Here is a 21,784-nt window from a genome sequence, read left to right as displayed (position 1 = left end):
AGGGGTTGCCCAACCTGCCTGGTTCCTGCCAATCGAGTCTCCATCTGAGTCTTCAGGGGAATTCCTGAACTTCTCGATATGGGCAAGGACTTTCCTTACAGGGTAGACAGGGAAGAGGATGGTCTTTGAGGTGCTGGACCACCCAGGAAAGGCTTTGGAGGCAGACAGCCCCAGGCCTCAGCAAGTGGCCAGCTTCCACTTCTAAGCCTCAGTCTCTTCATCTGAAAACAGCATCCCTGCATCCAGCCTATGGGGTCATTGTGTGGACCAGAGAGCGTGTGCACAATGCCTGGAGTACAGGCCCTCAGTAAGGCTGCGCTCCAGCCTCGAGGCTTCTCCTCCTGACTTGGGGCTGTCCGGGGAGAGGGGTATAGTGGGGTAGCTACTTCATTCTCTCACCAGCATTTTTCAGGTTTCTTCTCTTGGTCCAGTGTCTGGGGGTAGGGAGGAGGGGCAGTCAGGACTTGCAGTAACACTAGGTAAAACCTAGGTAACAACACATCTCTGCCTCCAAAAGTCTTCTGAATCAAGGCATCTCTTCAGGCAGTGGTACCCAAAATGTGGTCCCTGAAACAGCTGCCTTGGCATCATTAAGAGACTTGTTAGGGACACAAATTCCTGGGCTTCATCCCAGACCTCTTGAATCGGAAGGTCTCAGTTTTAGTAATTTCCTCAGGCAATGCTGATGCATGTCAATGTTTAGGACAACTGAGTTCAGGAATGCCTTCTCCTGGAGGGCAGGTTTCAAGCTGGAGGTTTGATTGTTCACCTCCCAGAACCACCTGAATGCTGGCTGCCGAGCCAGGCAGGGCACTTCAAGGGGAAGTGAAGCCTCAGGGTATGCTGAATTCCTGTCACCTCTTTCCTCACGGACCCACATGGAAACATCAAGACGGTCATTCCCTTGATGTTAGTCTCCATGTCTACCCTTTACTCCTTTCCTTTGTGCATCATGGAAGCTGTGCTCTCGGGCCATGCACCGCCTCCTATAGAAACGTCAATGGTCCAGCCCACTTTCTGCAAGTTTTGGGGGCCTTATGTTGTCCAAGCCACTTCTAACTCTGATTTCTCTGATCTTGTCGCTGAGCCTCACTGTATCTCCCCTTCCATACTATGTCTGTCCTTTCCATCCAGGGCTAACCCAGGGGTGCAACACAGAGCCTCCATAATTGATTTCCCCATGGTCCTTCCAATAGCAAACGTGTACTGAGGTCTTGGGCCAGAGGGGAATTCACGTCCCCTCCCTTGAAAATATTAGCTGTGTACCTTGGCACTAGAAGTGGTACTAATGCTAGTACACAGCTGTGTACTCGCTGTGAAAAATGCCACTGGAACTCACAGTGACTCTGTTTCCTCATCTCTAAGGGAGGGTCAGGAGAGTCCCCATGCCATGGGGCTGGGGGCAGAATTAAGTCAGCTTACGCATGCAAAGCACTCAGCGCAGAGCCCAGAGTGGAGTCACCATTCAATAGGTGCTCTTACTGTCATTATTATTTTATTAGAGTCATGAAACTGGAAGAATTGTACCTTCTTCCTTTAATATCGATCAATTGATTGATTGTGATCAAATACATATAACATAAAATTTACCATTTTAACCATTTTTAAGAGCACTGTTCAGCGGCATTAAGTCCACTCACACTGTTGTGCAACCACCACCACCATCCATCTCCAGAACTCTTCCATCTTGCAAAACTGAAACTCTGTCCCCACTAAATATCAAGTCCCAGTCTCCCCTCCCTGCAGCCCCTGGGAACCACCATTCTACTTTCTGTCTGGATGAATTTGATGACTCGAGATCGTCATACACGGAATCACTCAGTATATGTCTTTTTGTGACTCACTGATTTCACCTAACATAGTGCCCTCGAGGTTTATCCATGTTGTAGAATGTGTCAGAATTCCCTTTCTCTTTAAGGCTGAATAGTGTCCCATTGTATGGATAGACTACATTTTGTTTATCCATTCATCCACAGATGGACGTTTGGGTCATTTCCACCTTTTTGCTGTTGTAAATCATCATGCTGTAAACATGGGTGTACAAATATCTGTTGATTTGTGTGTGTGTGGGGGGAATCCTTTCACTTTTCATAATTGACCTGTCTTGTCTAATTTGACAAAATGACCACTTATAAAAATACAAGTGACCTTTGAACAACATGAGTTTGAACTGTGCTGGTCTGCTTATATGTGGGTTTTTTTCAATAGTAAATACAGTAGTACTAAACCACCCGTGGTTGGTTGAATTCATGGATGCTGAAGCACAGATGTGGAGGGCCGACTGAGTTACATGGGGATTTTTGACTGCGTGGAGAGTTGGCGCCCCAATCCCTGTATTTATTCAAGGGTCAACTCTACAGTTTTTTTTTAATTGGATGGAATAGTGGATGGGAACTTGGGGTGCAGCCCCAACAAAGAGACTGAGGCCTGGGAGGGACCCTGAACGAGCCCTCTACCTTAGTGTGGCTTATGTTCACAGGAGATTTGATCCTGTCCCCAGCTGGAAACATTCCGAGAAAGGGGGCGTTGGAGGTTAAGGAAAAGTGTGTTGGCTTTGGACTCAGACACACAGAACTTTCTTCGTGGTCACCTGGGGAAGCGATTGACCTTCTCTGAGCCTTGCTTTCAGCACCTGTAAAATACTGCCCCTGTTTGTGTGCTCCCTCATGGGGTGTTGTGTGAAGGTAACGTGAGATAATACGGAGAGAAAGGTGCAGAGCCGGGATGCAGTAAGCATTCAGCGCAGTGGAGTTCTTACTACCATTAAACATGTCGGTGCATCCTTGTTGTACTGGATAGAGCAGGGGAGGGACCAAACCTTAGTTCCTAGCTTCTCTGTTAGTGCTCTTTCCATCGTGGAATGTTTGCTTTGTTAATGTCAGATTGATTGATGTGTGATTTACAAACAAAATATTTTTTCCCCTTGTAATGTGCCCTCTGGACAAACATACAGAGCTATGTGGCCACCACCACGGTCAAGGCATAGAACATTTCTATCACCCTCAATGTTCCCTTCTCCCCTCTGGAGCTGCCCTCCTATCTCAAACCCCTGGCACCCCGTGATCTATTTTCTGTCCCTTTTATTTTGCCTTTTCCTGAATGTCATGTAAATGGGTTAAAAAGCGGTATGCAGCCTTTTGAGGCTGGCTCCTGTCACTCAGCACAAGCCCTTCGAGATCCTTCCAGGTTGCTGTGGATCAATAGCGTGTCCCCTTTTACTGCAGAGAAGCGTCCCAGTGCACAGAGATGCCTGTTTGTTTATTCATTCACCCCTTGGTGGAAATTTGGGTTGTTTCCAGGTTTGGGCAGCTGCGAATAGACCTACTCTAAGCATTCATGTGTAGGCTTTGATAGGAACGTAAGTTTTCATTTCCCCAGGGTAAATACTCAGAAGAGTAATGGTTGGGTATATGTTTAACTTCCTCCGAAGTTGCCAGACTGTCTTCCAGACTGGCCGTACCATTTGCACTCACACCAGCCGGAGGAACAGTTGTGGTTGCTAAACACCCTTGCCAGCACTGATTGGTTTTTATTTATTTTTTAAAGATGTTTTAATAGGTGTGTCCTAGTATCTCACTCTGGTTTTTTTTCCTCACCATAGTTTTAATCTACATTTCTTTGATGATAATGTCTTTATCCGCCCCAGTGCTTCTGATTAACTGAAGTAGGCTGTGGAGTGAACAGAGAGTCCCTGTTATTATGACTTTTGTCCACTGCCCACCCTCTCTGCCTCTTTTCAATTTGCCTTTTTTAAACAATTTTTTTATTGAAGTATAATCGATTTACAATGTCGTGTTAATTTCTGGTGTTCAGTATATTGATTCATTCATATATGTGTGTGTGTGTGTGTGTGTATACACATTCCCTCTAATATTCTTTTTCATTATAAGCCATTACAATGTATTAAATATAGTTCCCTATGCTATACAGTAGGACCTTGTTGTTTATCTAGTTTATAACATAGTAGTTAGTATCTGCAAATCCCAAACTCCCAATTTATTCCTCCCCACCTGCATCCCCCCTGGTAACCATAAGTTTGTTTTCTATGTCTGTGAGTCTGGCTCTGTTTTGTGAATAAGTTCATTTGTGTCCTTTTTTTTTTTTAGATTCCACATATAAATGATTTAATATGATATTTTTCTTTCTCTTTCTGTTTTACTTCACTTAGAATGATTATCTCCAGGTCAATCCATGTTGCTGCAAATGACATTATTTCATCCTTTTTTATGGCTGAGTAGTATTCCATTGTATATATAGACCACAACTTCATTATCCAGTCCTCTGTCAATGGACATTTAGGTTGTTTCCATGTCTTGTCTATTGTAAATAGGGCTGCCATGAACATTGGTGTACAGGTAGCTTTCAATTTGCTTTGAACTTGTAAGCTCTCTTGTTACTGTGAAATGGTGAGGAAGAAGGAAGCAAGGCCGAGCCCCGCCAGTCACATGTTTTTGGAACAAGAAGGGCTTTGTTATGTTTTTCTGAGAGCTCCAGGTTGAGGCCAGGCTCTTGCTGAACAAGGAGCAAGAGCGTTTGGATCTGCTGACCTACAACGAGGAACTGACTTTTGAGTGGAAAGGAAAACAGGTCCTTTACAGCCACACATGAGAAGTTGCTGTTCTGTTCTGCATCATCTGGTTTACAAGCTCCCCAGCTCCAGGGCCTGGGGGCCTCTGCACCTGGGACGTACAATCCAGAAAGTGTAAGAGTCACATATGCTGACAAGAAAGGGGGAGAGGAATTTAATCTTGGATTTTATCATTGCAACTCTTTGTCATCAGGTCTGAGTGTCCCCAAAGAATGCACTGAGTCCCAGATTTCCTCTGACCTGCCCCATTGCAGGGAGGCTTCATACACTTTCTTGCTCATTTCCTCCAGAATAGCTTCCTGGCATCTTAGCTCCAAGGGCTGCTAAATCACATCTCACAACCTGAGACTCTCACCCGCTGGAAAAATCACCCCTCAGAAAGTCAGGGATGAAGTAGTCAATCAGCCTCGGGTCCTTGCAGACTTGTCATCTGGCTCCCTGCACACGGTGCGCAGACAGGGAGCACTGCACCCACGCCCCTCACCACACACAGCCCACAGGCTCAGCCCACTCAGGTGCCTCTCCAGCCATCCTGCCCTGACTCACTGTCCTGAGTCCCTTCTCTAGTCGGCGTATAAAGGCCAGAGGGTGGAACTGAGATCAACAGGGCCGTTTCAGTGAGGAGAAACCGAGACTCAGAGAGGGGAAGTAACTTGGTTCAGGCGGCACAGTAGCCAAGCTGAGACTGGACTCCAGCCTTCTAGCTCCTACCCCGGCCCCGCGGCTCCTCTCCGCCTGGGGCTGCATGAACGGGCAGGTGCCTGCAAGGCTGCCTCTCTCTCTCACTACCTCACACAGGCTGCAGAAAAGCAGGGCCTCTGGTCTGCCTGGTTGGGCACGTGGACGAGACATGATTGAACTGGGCTGCGTGTCACATGCCCTGAGCCTGATCCAAACTGGGAGACAGCTCGCCAGCACCAAGCGGGGCCTCGTCTTGCCCTGGGGATTCCTGGGGCCCCCTGCAGCCCCCAGTCCTGTGGTCCTGCCAAGGCCTTTACCCTTCCCCAAACTTGCCTCTCTCTAAGAACACTTTCTAGGGTGGGAAGCCACCCTTCAGCCTGTGGTACCTGGCTAAGCCCCTCTCTCCACCCAGGGTCCCAAGTGAGCCCTTTTATGAACTCAGTTTCTGGTGTACAGTGCGGTCTCCAGACCTGGGGTGGACTCTGCTCTGACCACCGACTGACAGTGGGACCCTGGGCAGGTCACTTCTCTGCTGTGAGTCTCAGTACCATCTGCAGACAGAGGCTTTGGCATCACTGGATGGAGGGAAGATTAAGTGAAGGGATGCAGGTAAATGCTGTATCAAGCAGGCATCTATAACCTAAATAGACATTTCTCCAACGAAGACATACAAATGGCCAACAGGCACATGAAAAGATGCTCAATATCACTAATTATCAGAGAAATGCAAATCAAAACTACAGTGAGGTATCATGTCACACCAGTCAGAATGGCCATCATTCAAAAATCCACAAATGACAAATGCTGGAGAGGCTGTGGAGAAAAGGGAACCCTCCTACACTGCTGGTGAGAATGTAGTTTGGTGCAGCCACTGTGGAACACAGTATGGAGATTCCTCAAAAGACTAGGAATAGACTTACTGTATGACCCAGGAATCCCGCTCCTGGGCATGTATCTGAAGGGAACCCTAATTCGAAGAGACACCTGCACCCCAATGTTCATGGAGCACTGTATACAACAGCCAAGACATGGAAACAACATAAATGTCCATTGACAGATGACTGGATAAAGAAGCTGTGGTATATTTATACAATGGATTATTGCTCAGCCATAAAAATGAATGAAATAATGCCATTTACAGCAACATGGATGGACCTAGTGATTATCATACTAAGTGAAGTAAGCCAGAAAGAGAAAAAAAATACCGTGTGATATCACTTATATGTAGAATCTAATAAAATGATACAAATAAACTTATTTACAAAACAGAAACAGATTCACAGACATAGAAAAATAATTGTGGTTACCATGGGGGAAAACAGAGGTGGAGGGATAAATTGGGACTTTGGGATTTGCAGATTCTAACTACTATAAGTAAAATAAACCAAAAGGTCCTACTGTATAGCACATGGCACTATATTCAATACCTTGTAATAGACTATAATGAAAAAGAATATGAAAAGGAATATATATTTATATATGTACAACTGAATTACTATGCTGTGCACCAGAAATTGACACAACATTGTAAACTGACTATACTTCATTAAGAAAAAATAAAAGGAGGTACCAATAAATGCTGTCCCCCAACCCTAATGATGACATATGCAGAGCACTGACTTAATTCCCTTTGAGGGATCCTATTATTATCCCATTTCACAGATGAGGACACTGAGGCAGGGTTGGGTTTCATCCTTGGTCTAAGCCCATTGGATTCAAACCGGAGCAGCCTGGCTCCAGCCTGTGCTTATGGCCACTGCTCTGCGCTTATTAGAATAGACTCCAAGGAAGTCTGGATATATGTTTAAACTTGTTGATTTTTGTGAAAAATACCCTCAGCTTCAATTCTCTTAGGGGGAGGCCAGTGGGATGGGGTTGGGCACCTGCAGGATTGGATCCTGTCTTTACTTAAAATTTTCCTGTTTTTCTCACCATGGGATTTTTTTTCCCCATTAATTTCGATTTTAAAAATTTTGCATTGAAATGTTCTTTATCTTGGCTGCTGAGGTTTTGGCGCCCCCTTAAATCTTGTGTCTGAAGTGAGTCCCTCACTCACCTCAACCTAACCCCAGTCCTGCCCTGGCCCCTGGGGACCCTGCCCCCAAATTGTCCTTTTTCCCTCTGGATAAGAAGGAGGTGCTGGCATCTTTTTACAGAAGTAAGGAGACATTTCTGATACCAAAATGGATTAAAATGGTTCCTCTTTGCTGTTCTTCATGCAGCCCCGATAGGCTACTCCCCATTTCCTTTCTTTTACAAATGAAACTGAATCAGGCTGCCAGTGATGGGCAGAAGGACAGGAGGGGGCACAGCCATAGCTTGACATTGAGTCAGATGTCTTCTCCATGGGCTTCACGGATCCCCACTCGTTAGAAATTTTTGTTTTTCAAAAATCTCTGTCTGTTGAAGGGAACGTGACTCAAGCGTTTCCCTTCAGTAAGCATGCTTTCTTAACCTCAGAGTGACCTGAGGGGCTCTGATATTTCTCCTGGATGTCTAGCTGTGATCCCCAGAACCACATTTCACATCCTGACCCAATACTCGCTTTGTCTTCTCACCTGCTGATCCTGGAGACGGTGCGTGTTAGCAGGCCCTCTGATACGTTTTATTGAATGAATCGGTTAGTAGCACCTACAGGTGTGGCCACACAATAATTTTTATGGGATAGAGACAAACGGAGCTTGGCTCCGGCAGCCACCCTGTGGGTTGGGATGTCCATGCTGGACTTGGGCTGACTTTGTTGGTGACAGAGATGGCGGCTGGATTGGGACACAGCGACTTTCTGTTTGGGGGAAATCCAAGTAGAAAAAGAACTTGTTTAGAAGAGGGGTCTGGGCTATAGAGAAGAGATTTGGGTGCCATCGGCGTATAGGTTCATTCATTTATTCGGGTATATAGTAACATTTTACTGAGCATCTAATTTGTGCTAACCTCTGGTGAAGACACAATGGTTTTCCTTCAGAGTTAACATTTAGTGGATGTGTGGCTTTCAGGAGTAATTAAAGCTGGGGGAGTAGCTGAGATCTTCTACAGGGCACTTGGGAATTGAGAACACTTGGCATCTGATGCCAGAAAACCACTGCTGGGAGCCTGGGAGAACACTGAACAGCAGACGGATGGAAACACATCCAACAGAATACGTAGGGAGATACAACAAAGATGCCGTTGCTTTTTATCCAGCAAATCAGCAAGAGTTAAAAACTGGGAACTAAGAAAGTGCGAAATCTGGTACACCCTTGGTAGGAAGGCTGCACATTGTTTTGGAAGAAGCTATTTGGAAATATGCATCAAGAACCTAAAATTTTCCCCTACCTTTTGGTCCAGCTCTTTCCTTTTAGGAACGTATTACAATCCATTATTTCATCATGAATAGATGAAAAGCCTTAGACCCGAGGCCTGTTATGACGCAGTTGTTTATAATAGTGAGTAACTGGAAATGACTTACATGCCTAAATGCAGGGGATTAGCTAAATAAAGGATCCACATGGCTCCACAGCCACAACCCACCATTAAAAATGAAGCTGTAGGGGGTCTTTAACGCTGTGGAAAATAGTCACATTACTATTTTGCGACCTAAAAGAAAGTCGTGAACTAATTTTTGAGAAAAAAATGGATTGCGAGAAGATAGGAGCGATTTTTAAAGGCAACAAGGGACCGGGTTCTAGAATACACTCTCTCAGAGCAACAAGAAAAGGATAAGCAAGGACAAATAAGCAAAGGTTATGAAGAGTCACTTTTCAGAAAAGGAAATCCAAAAGGCTAAGAGGCACATGAAGAGATGCTCAGACTCATTAGTAAGTTAGAGAGACGCAAATCAAAATGACAGTGAGGGATTGCTTTACTTCACTCAGATTGACAAACATTAGAAAGCTGAGTGATGCCAAACAGGGGTGTCAAGGAGATGGCAAAGGAGCCTGTGGGAGGGATGTGGCGCCAGGCCAGCTCCCTGGAGGCATCTTGGTTGGTGGTACGTAGCTGAACTGAGAGGCATTTACTCCTGGCACAGCCCTCTGGCTCCCGGGTTCACACCCAGAGCCAGTCACGTGCAGCTCCACGTGGGGAGGCGTGTGGGACGGTCCAGGGCTGGAGGGAGGGCAGTGCGGGAAGTCAGCAGCAATCGAACCCTCCAGTGTGGACGGAACAAATCAAATAGGCACGTGATGCCCACTTTGGAACATGGAGCAGCAGTCAGAGGAAATGAGGTTGACAAACAGAGCCATGTGCTTAGGTCGGAAGTCGTAATGCTGAGCGAGACAATCAACAGAGAAAAGAGGCGGAAGGTCATCGGGAGAACTTAAAGTGCGTGCACTGGGAAATCACGCACTTGTGGCGAGTTTTGTAAGGACCCCTGCTATCAAGCAGGTGGGCTGGGTGGGGTGCGGAAGACGGGCATGGGGGGTGAAGAGCCAAGGGAGAAAGTGGATAAACCATCCACGCCAGAGAGGAGGCTGGTCCAGGAAAGAGAGGATGCTGGGACTTCAGGAATGCAAGCCCCTTCCCACCACCTGCCCCTGAGGGTCAAGCCGCAAATGGAAACAAACAAGCCCCCACCAAGTCCCAGCCAAGCCACCAACAAAAGCAAGAGTACAAATAAAAAGTGTGCTTCCACAATATCATGAGGGTGTTTTTAGTAAACAATGCAGATGAAAACCTGAGTGTCAGCGGTCATTTTTCTGGATATGGGCCAGCCTGATTTTCTTCCTTTTTTTTTTTTTCCCTTCCTCGTTTTTGACACTGAATGTCCGTGACTTTCTTGTAAGGAAATGATTTCTACAAATCAAGGCTGAGCTTAATAAGCATGTGTGACAGAAAAAGGGCCAGGGACTCAGGGAGTCTTGTACCTCCAGGGTGACAAAGTTCCAAAGAGGGAGGGCTCGTCTGGCCACATGACCCTGAGTTAACTCCCACTCTAGCCACAAGGGGTGGGTGTTTGGGTTAAAAATGAACCATGACGTGCCCCCTCAGCTGCTGTGGCAAAACACCAGGGGGTCCACCTCTGTGTCCATCTGTCTGGTTGCTCTCTCTCGATTGGTGGCTGTTGGTCGCTGGCCAGATTCCAGGATGGACTCCTATGTGGTGACACTGTGACTGGGCAAGGCTTCTTGCAGGGCAGCTGGACACTCTGGTCCCTGCTTGATGCTTCCTGCACTCCTGACAAACAAACAACAAACTTTTGTTGTGCTGTGAATCAGTCATGGCTCAGCTACAGAGGATGACCATTGAAAAGTCAGAACACAAATAAAGGTAACTTCTAGAGGCTGCCTATTGGGCATATCAGCCTTTGGCTGGTCTCATTTCATACATTCCTATCCTCGGGTCTGCTAACCCCAGATCCCCTTTTGTGTGCATTATCAGCTCTTTGTTTTTTTAAATTGAAGTATAGTCAATTTCCAATGTTGCGTTAGTTTCTGGTGTACAGCATAGTGACCCAGTTATACATATTATTTATATATGTTTCCATATTCTTTTTCATTATAGGCTATTACAAGATACTGAATATAGTGCCCTGTGCTATACAGTAGGGCCTTGTTATTTATCTATTTTATCTATTTAGCAGTTAGTATCTGCAAATCTCAAACTCCCAATTTATCCCTCCCCCCTCCTCCTCCCCTGGTAATCATAAGTTTGTTTTCTGTGTCTGTGAGTCTGTTTCTGTTTTGTAAATAAGTTCATTTGTGTCAGAGGAGTTTCTGTAAGTTAACTTGGAGGTTTACAGAGTCATTATGAGGGCAAAGTCCTCTAAAATTACTGAGTGAGAAGCAAATAATGCTGAGAATGAAGAACTTACATCCTTTTAGACTCGTGTGGTGGAAGGAATTTACAATGGAAGATAGAGAATTACATGCCTGTATATATTGGTAAGACATTTACATGTGTCTCTTCTATTTACTCAGCGTTTTAAGGAGGAGGAACATCAGGTGATAAGAAAACAGGCTTTGGTGTTAAAGGTTTGCATCTCAACTGGATGGCTTACTGCCCAGGTGCCTTTGGCCAGTTTCCCTACTCATATAGAAAAAATAAGAATACCCATCTCTCATGAGTGTGCCTGGCACACGTTAGACTGTCAGTATGAGTCATATCTAAATTGGGATCTCTTTTTTAAGAAGTGTTCCTTATTTCAGTCAGTTTCAGATTCTTAGAGGAACCATCTTCAACAGGAACTGGACTGAATGAGTGTGGTACCTTGTCCCACAAATCAGCCTCGTCAGGAAGTGCTGTGACAGGACAGTTCATCTTTCTTTTTCGTTCCGATCTCAGAGCTGCTTTGCTGAGGCATGGAGGCGAAAGACGTTCCGAAGGCTGAAGACAGAGCTGGGGATCCAGGTTCCAAAAATAAAGGCCAGCCCGATGTTGCTCAGCCTGACTTCCCACGAGGAGGGCAGACCCCTGGCCCCACCACCCTCTGGGAGATGCTAGAAAAGAAGTTTCTGGAGTACCAGCAGCAGGCGTATAGGAGCCCTGCTGAACGTCAGAAGGGCCTGTTGAATCTTCTCCCGCTCTTCCTAAAGGTCAGTAAACTCATTTTTGAAATTGTATAAAGATGACACAGGGCTCTGGGGACATGTCTGGGAGGATGGGAAACCAGCGCTGGTAGTTTTAATGCCATCATAAGCGGTCTCTGATTGGTGGCTTAGAGAAGCGCGTTGTGCTGTTGAATGAAGATGGTGAACAAGTGAGGATGGGCTTGGAAAGGATGGACAGCTGGCTCGTGAGTAATATTTTCCCTTTAGTTTAAAAAGATAATATGGTTCAGTCACAATCGCCGCTTGGGAGCCAGAGGACAAACGTGCTCCTTTGGGAGCTAGAAAAGGGGCGTGTGTCCTGAGCCATTAGCAGCTGGGACGGCTTGTAAGCTCAGACACCAGCCATGCCAGCACCAGGGCCTGGAGAACCAGAACCTCGGTTGTGCCAACAATGCAAACCGAGGCGTAATCAGTGGGGATCAGCAAAGCCGTGTCCCTCCACTGGTCGTAGACACAGGAGAGAAGCCCAGCCTGTCCACTGGGCCAGCACCCCAGCTAGTGGCAGCTGGTGACAGTCTGGGTACACGGGGCTTCCTCTGTTGTCCTGGGATTAAGTTCCCGCCAGTGAGGTCTGCCTTACCGTTGAATATACTGAAGTCTAATTGTAGAGTTGGAAATGCATCTTTTTATGAAGACTTAGTTTTTGTTTAACTATTGATTTTGGGTTTATTACAAAAAAAAGATACCTACATTCAAAGCACAGAGAATATGAGATCCTCTTCACATTTGAAAGTAAACTAGGGCAGATGGAGGCTTTGGCAGGTTTTTATTGGGAAACGCCTTTGTTAATGTTTCATCTAACTTTTTAACCAGAAATATTGAAGAATTTCCAAAGAGGACTCAGAATTTTCTTGGCATATTTATAGGCTACATCGAATACTTAGGGATGCCTTTCTGTAAACAATTTCCAGGTAACTTACTATCCATGAATTCATTAACGCCTTCGATGTTGTGGACTTGTATATCCCAGCCATCCCATTTCACAGATTGGATACCTGGGGCAGAGGGAACATACTGGGAAAGAGGAACTAGGTTAGTTGAGACAGCTCAGGTTTCTCATTCCCAACCCTCTTTGCTCTGATGACCCCACCTTTGGGAGGTAACTTAGTCTCACCCAGTTCTCAGACCAACTTTGCCTTATGGAAGAAAACCTGTGAGCAATGCCCTGCCCCAATCAAAATTCTCTGGGATTGCTTGTGGGTTTTCCCATCGCATTGTGTCCTTCCCAGCCATCTGGGCAGCCATGGATCTGATGGAAGGACTCTGCATCTGACAGCCAGGACTTGATACTTCTTCGCTCCTCCCCAGATCGTTGATTTGAGAATTCACTCATTTGTTGTACAATTATTTATTGAGCTCCCTTGCACTGTTCTAGGGCCTGGGGCTATGAAAGTAAGGAAGACCGGGAGAGGTTTTACCCACATCTGTCCAGAGGAGAGAATACTGACTAGTACCCAGAATGTGTTTTGTTTGGCTTGTAGGGGGTTAAAAAATGAATTAGTGCCATTTTTTTTTCAGAAGGGAAAGTTTTCACATGAGGATCAGATTGCAGATTTCTCTTGAAAAACAAAAACTTTTCTTGAAAATATTTGTAGCCGTAATACTGACAATTGGATGGAGATGGTCAAGGGCATCCTTTTAGACAGAAGATGGTCTTGGTCTCCCAGTTTACCCTAGTCCTCTCTTCCCTAATATCTTTCACCCAACCCACATCACTCACATGTTATCTGACCCTACAGGCATTGACCTCACGGATAGTAAGTTGTTCCTATTATAACTGAACCTTGATCTTGGTCAATATTTCCCAAAACCCGGCCTGGTAACTGGAGGCACGATGGCCCTATTGCTGAACACATGGGCTTTCAAGTCAAACAGAGTGGGGTGCGAGCTCCTGCTGCATTGTTTATTAGCTGTGCATCTTTGAGCAAGCCTCAGTTTCCTCATCTTTAAAGTGGGATCAGTAACAGTTTGCCAGGAGACTGTGCAGGTGAGATAAGGTGAAGACTGTAGAGTCCACAACACATGGAAAGCAGACATGGTCCCCACTGCCTTTCCACTAGCCTCCAGGATACTCACCGCACACGTGCAGTCTGAGATCCTGGAGCTACGATTCCCCAAACTGCCTGACAAAATCTACTTATGTTTTGGATCCCTGTAGCCCACCTCTGATGAACTCTGCAGATGCAGAACAGTACAGGCTTTCTCACTTTAAAAAATCTATATTCTTTTATTAAGTCCTGCGTGTTTACAAGCCTGTTGTTCCTATTAAGTTCTGACAAATTAAACCCTGCCAGAGCCAGAGCCACAGCCTCTGGGCTTCTTAATTAAGAACTGGAAGTAGAAGGGAACATGGAGAAGGTGGGAGGCTTTTTTCAGGTGTAGTGCAGATGAAATCTGAGCTGTAGAGGAAGACTGAGGAAGCCACTGTAATACAGGTCCTTGTGTAAATAGTCAAGCTTATAGTCACTCTGTTCTGAATTTTATAACCATAAAGCACAGTTCTTCAAGGTTGTCTATAAAGAACCCCCCCTAGAAATTTCAGGGCTTAAAAAGTTACGCCATCTCCCGTGGGATGTGGCCATTAGCATCAAAGCTTTATGCATGTGTTGGTTGTCATGGAAACCATGTCCTAACTGGGCTCTGAGCATCCTGAGTGTATCTGAAAGATGTACTTTGTTTCATAGAGCTCAACTCTCTGTACCTAGATCTTTTCACTTTGGGCCCGAGGAAAATTAAGATGATCTGGAATATCCTTTGTTCCAAGACAATGCACACAAAGGGCCGTGAATTGTTGCCCCTGCTTGGGAAAGGCTATGTCTCTGGGCTGTGTGGTCTGGGCCAGTTAGGCATGAAAGGGGTGGTCCATGTGTAGCTAGAGCTCTGGTGAAGGTTGACAACAGTACATGTCCCATCTCAAGGGATGTCATCTGCCTTGACCTAATGAGTCTTGAGATTTGACAATAGGCTTGTCTTGTGAGGCAAACTCTCTCTTCCCAAAGAGCTTCCTTTCAGCCTCCTTGGCTTTCTCTTGTATCTGATTCCTCCAAACACACAGCAGGGAATGAGCTTTTCCCTGTCATTGCTTAGACATAAATCTGCCTTAACTGTTTAGGCAAGGAAAATGGGCTTGGTTGGTTCTACAGCAAATTCTAGCCCCATTGCCTCCAGAGCTGAAAAACAACTGCGGGGTTAGGGGGTGAACCCGCTCAACGTTTTGGTTACTGTCTTGATAATCAGGAAGAGACCAAGGTGTCTCAGGACATTGGAATCCCAACAGGGAGCTGTCCTGGGGGAGTGAGTCAGACACGAAGTTCTCACCCAGAACTTCAGGTCCTCCTCCACCAGCCTCCATCATTCCCCTTCTTTGGTCAAAGCCAGGGCAAGTGGTTACTTTCTTTGATGATGGGTAGTGATAGTTAACCAGGCTCTAAGCAACTAAAACCAGGCATTTTGTTCAGTGTTTACAAGCCCTCATAATAGCCCTGGGAAGTAGGTGCTATTTTTATCCCAGCTTTGTAAATGAAGAAAGAGAAGTCTGGAGACGTTGCATAACTTGGCCAAGGTCACCCAGTTGTTAGTGGGGAGCAGAACTTAACCTGCAAAGTCTGCCCAAGCCCCTGTTGTTAACCACTGTGTTCCCTTGGACAGTGCTGAGGTTCGTAGAACACAGCACATCTGGTTTCTTTCCCTACCTCATGCCTCACTGGACGATGGCTTTGCCTGGCTGGTACCTGTGACCCCTGGGGTATGAAAAGAACGCCACCCCCTGCACATGCACTGTTTGGATAGCTGACTGCAGGATGTTGCAGACGAGGGGGAGGTTTTATTGCATCACACAGGAAGCAGCACAGAGCCAATGACTTCCCAGTGTGCAGGGCAGTGCTTTTAGGAAGAATTCAATTGACTGTTTTTTCCCTGACAAGAGCCTTGGGCTCTGATCTTTCTAGAACCCTTCCAATATAGGATCTCACACCAAGAGAAGAAGGCTATCCCTCTAGCAAGCATGGGTGGGTCCTGTTGGCATTCGGTTGAGTTTATTTTGGAGGAAAGGGAACCACTTCGATCCCTCTCATTGAATAGAGGTATTTGATAACAGACAATAGTGGTGGCTACTTGTCATCATGCATTTGTCAAAACCCACAGGATGTTCAACATCAAGAGTGAACCCTAATGTAAACTATGGACTTTGGTTGATAATAATGTGCCCACGTTGGTTCACTGATTGCGCCAAATATGCCACACTGATGGGGGATGTTGAGGGGAGGGGAGTATGTATGTGTAGGTAGGGAGGGCTACGTGCAAACTCTGTATTTTCTGCTCAATTCTGCTGTGAGCCTGAAACTGCTCTAAAAAAATAAAGTCTATTTAAAAAATAATAAACAGGAGAAAGTTAGAGCCATAGGTGTAGATGTGAAGATTGTTCTTAGAATATGCACTTTGAGAGAAAGCCGACAATGAGACAGGGAATCCATAGCAATTAGTGTAAAATTCCTCACTGTCTGGGACAGACAAACTGCAGTAGGGGTTGGGAGGTGGGACAATATGGGGAAAAAAAGGGAACCTGTGGACGTGGTAGATTAGAGATAATGTGAATGGGTTCACACGGCTCCCTTCAAGAGGTGGCATCCATGTCCCCTCCCCTTGAATCTGGATGGGTTTGTGATGGCTTGACTAATGGAATAGGGCAGAAGTGACTTTTCCAGGACCAGGCCTCAAGGGACTCGTACCTTCTTCTTGTCACTTGGAATACTCAAGCACAGAATCCTGCTGTCATGTTGTGAGGAAGCCCAAGCGGCCCTGAGAAAAGCTTACGTGGAGAAGAACAAAGCCCCAACCTTACAGCTGCTCCTGCTGACAGGCAGCACCAACTCAGCAGCCACGTGTCTGCGTCATCTTGCAAGTGGCTCTCTTCGCCCTTGTTCACTGCTCCAGCTGAGGGAGGCAGAGAGAGGCTATTTCTGCTGAGCTCGGCCCAAACTTCAGATCTACGAGAAAAATAAATAATTACTGTTAGTTTAAGCGACTCAATTTTGGGGTGTTTTGTTATACAGCAATAGGTAATTGGAATAGTGGGTAACGTGGGCAGGAATTCATTTATTTCGTGGTGTAAAGGGATTGCAATGAACACTAAATCAGTCCTTCTTGGGGTGAGTGTGTTTCTCTGTGTGTGTGTGGGCGCACATGTGCACAGGTGTGTACAGGTACTCTTAGGCTAACTGCCCAGCCAGTGGGACAGATTTTATGCCATTGGCTGTGATCAATTATTCTCATATAAACCCCATGGACCCAACTGACAAAGGCAGAGAGAGATGTAAGATGAAATATAATAACGAGGATGACCAACAGTTATTTCCAAGCATGGTATCCAGAGGCGATGGGAGAGTAAATGTTCCTTCTTGTCTACCCCTGACTCTAGTCCACCACAGAGTGGGGCCTTCAGCATGGTTTATTTCCTTCCCTAGGGGACAAAATTTTTGTTACGTTAGCAAAGTTTTGATGCATCATTTTTTTTTCTATTTACAAAGGAGAGAATCAACTGTGCCACACTAGCAAGGGAAACTCATGTGAAGTCTCTGAACTGTTCTGAATTGACTTAAAGCCAATAAAGCCAAACCACCAAACTCTGCAACAGTGGAGCAGAAGGAATATTGCAATCACTCTTGAAAATCAGCCCGGTTCTCTGTTATTCAAAAGCTGGGGTTTTCTCTCATCTCCTCTAGAGCTTTTGTTATTCCTTATTTCCCTTTAGAGACCAGAGCATCATTTTCTTTCTCTTTTTTTCCATGTGAGGGGACAGCCACAAGGCACGATGGTACAGCTTAGATAATGCAAGTAAATAAAAGATTTTAAAAATATTGAGCAATATTCTCCCAGCGTGCAAATCCCAGTTTGGGAAAAAATTAGGTCCTTTTGGAAGCTGCCTTAACTCTTTGGGGTCTCCACGGTACCATTCAGTAAATGATTGCCTCTGTGCATCAAACGGCACCCCAGTGGCCTGAAGGAGTTAATTTGGCCTCCAAAAGTGCCCATCATGGTCCCAGGAAGGAGTGTGAGCCTTGAGAGAATCTGGCTGAGCGTACAATTACTGTTCAACTCACAGTGGCCCAATTTGCTTTATTGTGGAGTGCCTCCTGGAGTCCCACTGCTCGAAGACCATCTCCATGCCTCTGAGTCAACTGCCTGCAAATTGGTCTTTGAGGGATTTGCCAGTGCAGGGAGGAGGCACAGGAATTTGTCAGGAAGACATCAGAGCAGAATTCTCAGTCCTGGGGAGGGAAATAATCTTAACACAGAAATTTCCAGCCAGGAGGGCTGACTTTTCTCCAGAGATTAATGTTTCCAGGTGATAGCTGGTTTCCAGGTGGTCGCCATACGTTTCTTGGATGTGCACATGCTACTTGGGTATATGTGAGATAATTCAGCTCTTTACTCTGCTGCTTAACTGGTTCTCTGGGCTTACCCTCTGGCTCAGCCTCAGTTTCTGTCAAGTGGGACTAATAATAATACCAATCTCAAAGGTTTGTGACGAGAATTAGTGGAAACAATGCATGTAAGTGCTTGGCCCAACGTTTGGCATAAAACCAGCACGTGATACATTTGGCCGTCTTTCTGCATATTGTGAGTCCTGTAATCATGTGTTCACTTATCAAATATTTGTTTGAAGATCTACCGTGTGTAATAGTGTTTAACGTTCACCTAGCATTTTTGTAGTTTTAGCAAAGTTCTGATGTATGGCTTTTTTATTTACAAAGGAAAGATGCAACTCTGTTTATAGGGCAGAAAACTTTTCAAGTATTTCAGATACAAAGTTTTGTTCCAATCAAAATAAATACCCAAGGACTCACCACTTGTGTAAAAGAAATAAAGAATTTCAGATAAACTAAAGCCACCTGTGCATGAATTCTAGAACTCATTCCCCTTCTGTCCTCCTCCAATGGTAACTCCCAACCTGCCGAATTATCATTCCCTATGGGGAATGAGATACACACACACACACACACACACACACACACACACACACACACAGAGCAAGTTGCAAAAGTATATTCCAGTATCATCCTAAAATATCTGGAGACTATATATAAATTATGTAATAATATGGGTATATTTTTATAACCATAAGTAAGATGATTGTGTAATTTATGTATGGTCTCAAAGGTTTTTGTAGAATCATACTGTAATATACTTCTGCAATTTGCTTTTTTCCACTCAAGATTCTATTTCCGGGGTGTATTCATACTGATACAGCTTTTTTCCTTTTTCTTTTTCAGTTCTACATAACATCCTTATATAAATATGTCAGGTTATTCATTCATTGTCTTGTTGATGAACATTAAGTCTTTCCCAGTTTTTTTACAATCATAAATAACACCTCATAAATATTCCTTGTCCATGTGTGCCTGTATTTCTCTAGGAAATACTGGAATTTTCTCTAGGGAATACCTAGGCTTGGAATTGCTGGGTTGTTGGACGTGCGCCCCTTTAATTTTATTAGATTGAGTTAAATGCTTCTCTTCAAAGAGGTTCTTCAAAAGTGACACTCCATCAGTAGAGTGTAGGGGTCTCGTGGTCCCTCACCTCCACCCACATTTGGTATCGCCAGGCTTTTCATTTTTACTAACCCCCAAAATATAAACCATCTCATTGCGATTTTAGTTTGCACTTTTCTGATTATTGTAATTTGCTTATTATCTTTTATGAGTTACTTGTTGCTTCGTTTGCTGTTGTTCAAAAATCGTATATTTTTTCTTTTGAATTTGAAGGTGTCTAGATGCCCTTCCTGTCAGTGTATGCCCTGCAAGTATTTTCTCCCAATCTGTGGCTTGCCTCCTCATTTTGTACTTACTGTCATTTACAATACATTACAATACAGAAGATTTTTCTTTTGAACAAATATAATATCTATAGCAAGGAGATATTGGAAACAATTTCCTTTTGATATTTTTCTGTCTTTGTCACTTTTTCTAGAAGTCGAATCTCAGCTTAAAAAAACTCCATCAGGCCTTTGGGAAGGAATATAATTTAATATGGCTGGTGGGTGGGAGCAGCGGACAACAGCCCAGCAGAGTTGCATTTCATAGAGGCCACTAATTGCCAGGATTGTGCACAGCAGGTCGCCTTCCTGATGGGAACCTGGGATGAGGGACTGCCAGGATTTCAAGCCTGGGGCGAGGATAGTCACTCCACCCTGACTGTTGGTCTGGAGGGGGCTCTCCCCATCCTCAGACGCAGCCTGTGACAACACGGGAGAGCAAAGGCAGACGCAGATCTAAGGCCGGGATTACTACAGAAACCGGGGGGGAATTCTGAAAAGAGCCTGGCATCCTAAGAAAAAAACATATATATGAAAATAGATAAAAATATATGAAATATATATATGAAATATATATATGAAAATAGATAAAAAAGAATTTCTTTTGGATAGCACAGGGAACTACATTCAATATCTTACAGTAACCTATAATGAAAAAGAATATGAAAAGGAATATATACACACACACACATATATATATATACATGATTCACTGTTCTGTACGCCAGAAACTAATACAACATTGTAAATCAACTATACATCAGTAAAAAAGAAAAAGAAATAGGAGATTAAAACAATGACACTAACAACCTGGACTGGGAAAGGATTTCCTAAGCCTGGAACTAAAGCCAGAAAACAAAGGAACAGCTTGAGAAATTTTATTTCCTAGGAATTTCAGATCTCTGTATGGCAAAACCAAACAATACCGAATTAAAAGACGTGGTAGCTCACAGTGAAAAAAAAATATGACAATGAATATATGTATGTTCATGAATAACTGAAAAATTGTGCTCTACACTAGAAATTGACACAACATTGTAAAATGAATATAACTCAATAAAAAATGTTAAAAAAGACAAAATGACAAATTTGGAGGAAAAAAAATCAAGATAGTCTTATGAACCATAGCTTAACAATTTTTGCATATAAAGACATTTTTAAAATTAATGAGAAAAGAGTGAAAACCCTGATAGGGTAATAGGCTAAGAGCGGACAATTCAAAAGGCACGAAAAGCATCCATCCACGCTAGTTATCTGAGGCTGCAGTTGAGATGGGATATTTTTTCTTACATGAGGTTTCTCATTTAAGATGAAAGAGCAGCGCCGTGCTCAATGTTGGCCTTGGTGGACAGAAATCAGCCTTAAGCCCTTTCCCACGGAGCCCTTGGAGGCTCATCTGGTAAACTTCTGGAGAATGAGTTAGTAACAGGGACCAAAGCACTAAAATATAAACTAAAAAATAAAGCACATTAAAAAATTTGCAATCCCATGTTTTAAACTTACAATTCCACTTGTCAGAATTTATCTGAAGGAAATAAATGCTTGCACAACTAAAACTAAGATAGCTGCATGAGATTTGACAAGCGTGTAGGAGAATCTGTGAGCAATTGATGGTGAGGAAGGTGAGGGAGAGGGGGATCTAGAGAATCACTTCTTGGAATTTCCCTGTAGGACAAGTGGGTGCCTGGTAGGGCCACTCACTAAGACAAGATGCAGCAGGTTTGGCGGGAAAGCAATGGATTCGGTGGTATGTGTTTGATGTTCCAGGAGTTCCAGGTTCAGGGGAGATGTCTGGGGTCAGTTGGATGTGGCTTTGGAGCTCAGCAGGAAGTTGAAGAATTCCCAGGCACTAGGGTTAGGGATATAGTGGAAGCTGGAGGGTAGGTGATTCCGTAGCCTTTAGCTGCACCTGGAAAGCAGGTGGAGCCATTGGTTTGGGCTGGCCAGGGTGGGGGTGGGGTAGGGTAGGTGATGCTCACGCCTGGCTTTGTAGCTTTGACATCTCTGAGCAAATCCTGTTTGTTGCACTTCAGGCCTGGGAACACTCTGTGGGGATCATCTGCTTTCCCAGTCTCGCGAAGCTGGCTGAAGATGTTTCCAACCAGCTTGCCCAAGAAATACAAAAGGTCCTGGTGGGAAAGCCTGCAGGTAAGAGAAGAGAGGTTAGGGAGAACTTCC

At 44.7% G+C, this 21,784-nt stretch overlaps 1 protein-coding gene across 1 annotated transcript in view; it reads left to right on the top strand.

Moving 5' to 3' along the window:
- Positions 1–21,784, top strand: part of WDFY4 (WDFY family member 4) — a 269,557-nt gene that overhangs the window by 10,138 nt on the left and 237,635 nt on the right. The window contains exons 2-3 of the mRNA XM_072971154.1: positions 11,528–11,778; positions 21,640–21,754. Of these exons, the coding sequence (XP_072827255.1) occupies positions 11,545–11,778; positions 21,640–21,754 (349 nt within the window). The 5' untranslated portion in view covers positions 11,528–11,544. The remainder of the gene's footprint in view (positions 1–11,527; positions 11,779–21,639; positions 21,755–21,784) is intronic.

The sequence above is a fragment of the Vicugna pacos genome, chromosome 11 (assembly GCF_048564905.1).
Source record: "Vicugna pacos chromosome 11, VicPac4, whole genome shotgun sequence".
Lineage (NCBI taxonomy): Eukaryota > Metazoa > Chordata > Mammalia > Artiodactyla > Camelidae > Vicugna > Vicugna pacos.
The sequence above is the reverse complement of the archived record's forward strand: the minus strand, read 5'-3'. Positions and strand labels throughout refer to the sequence as shown.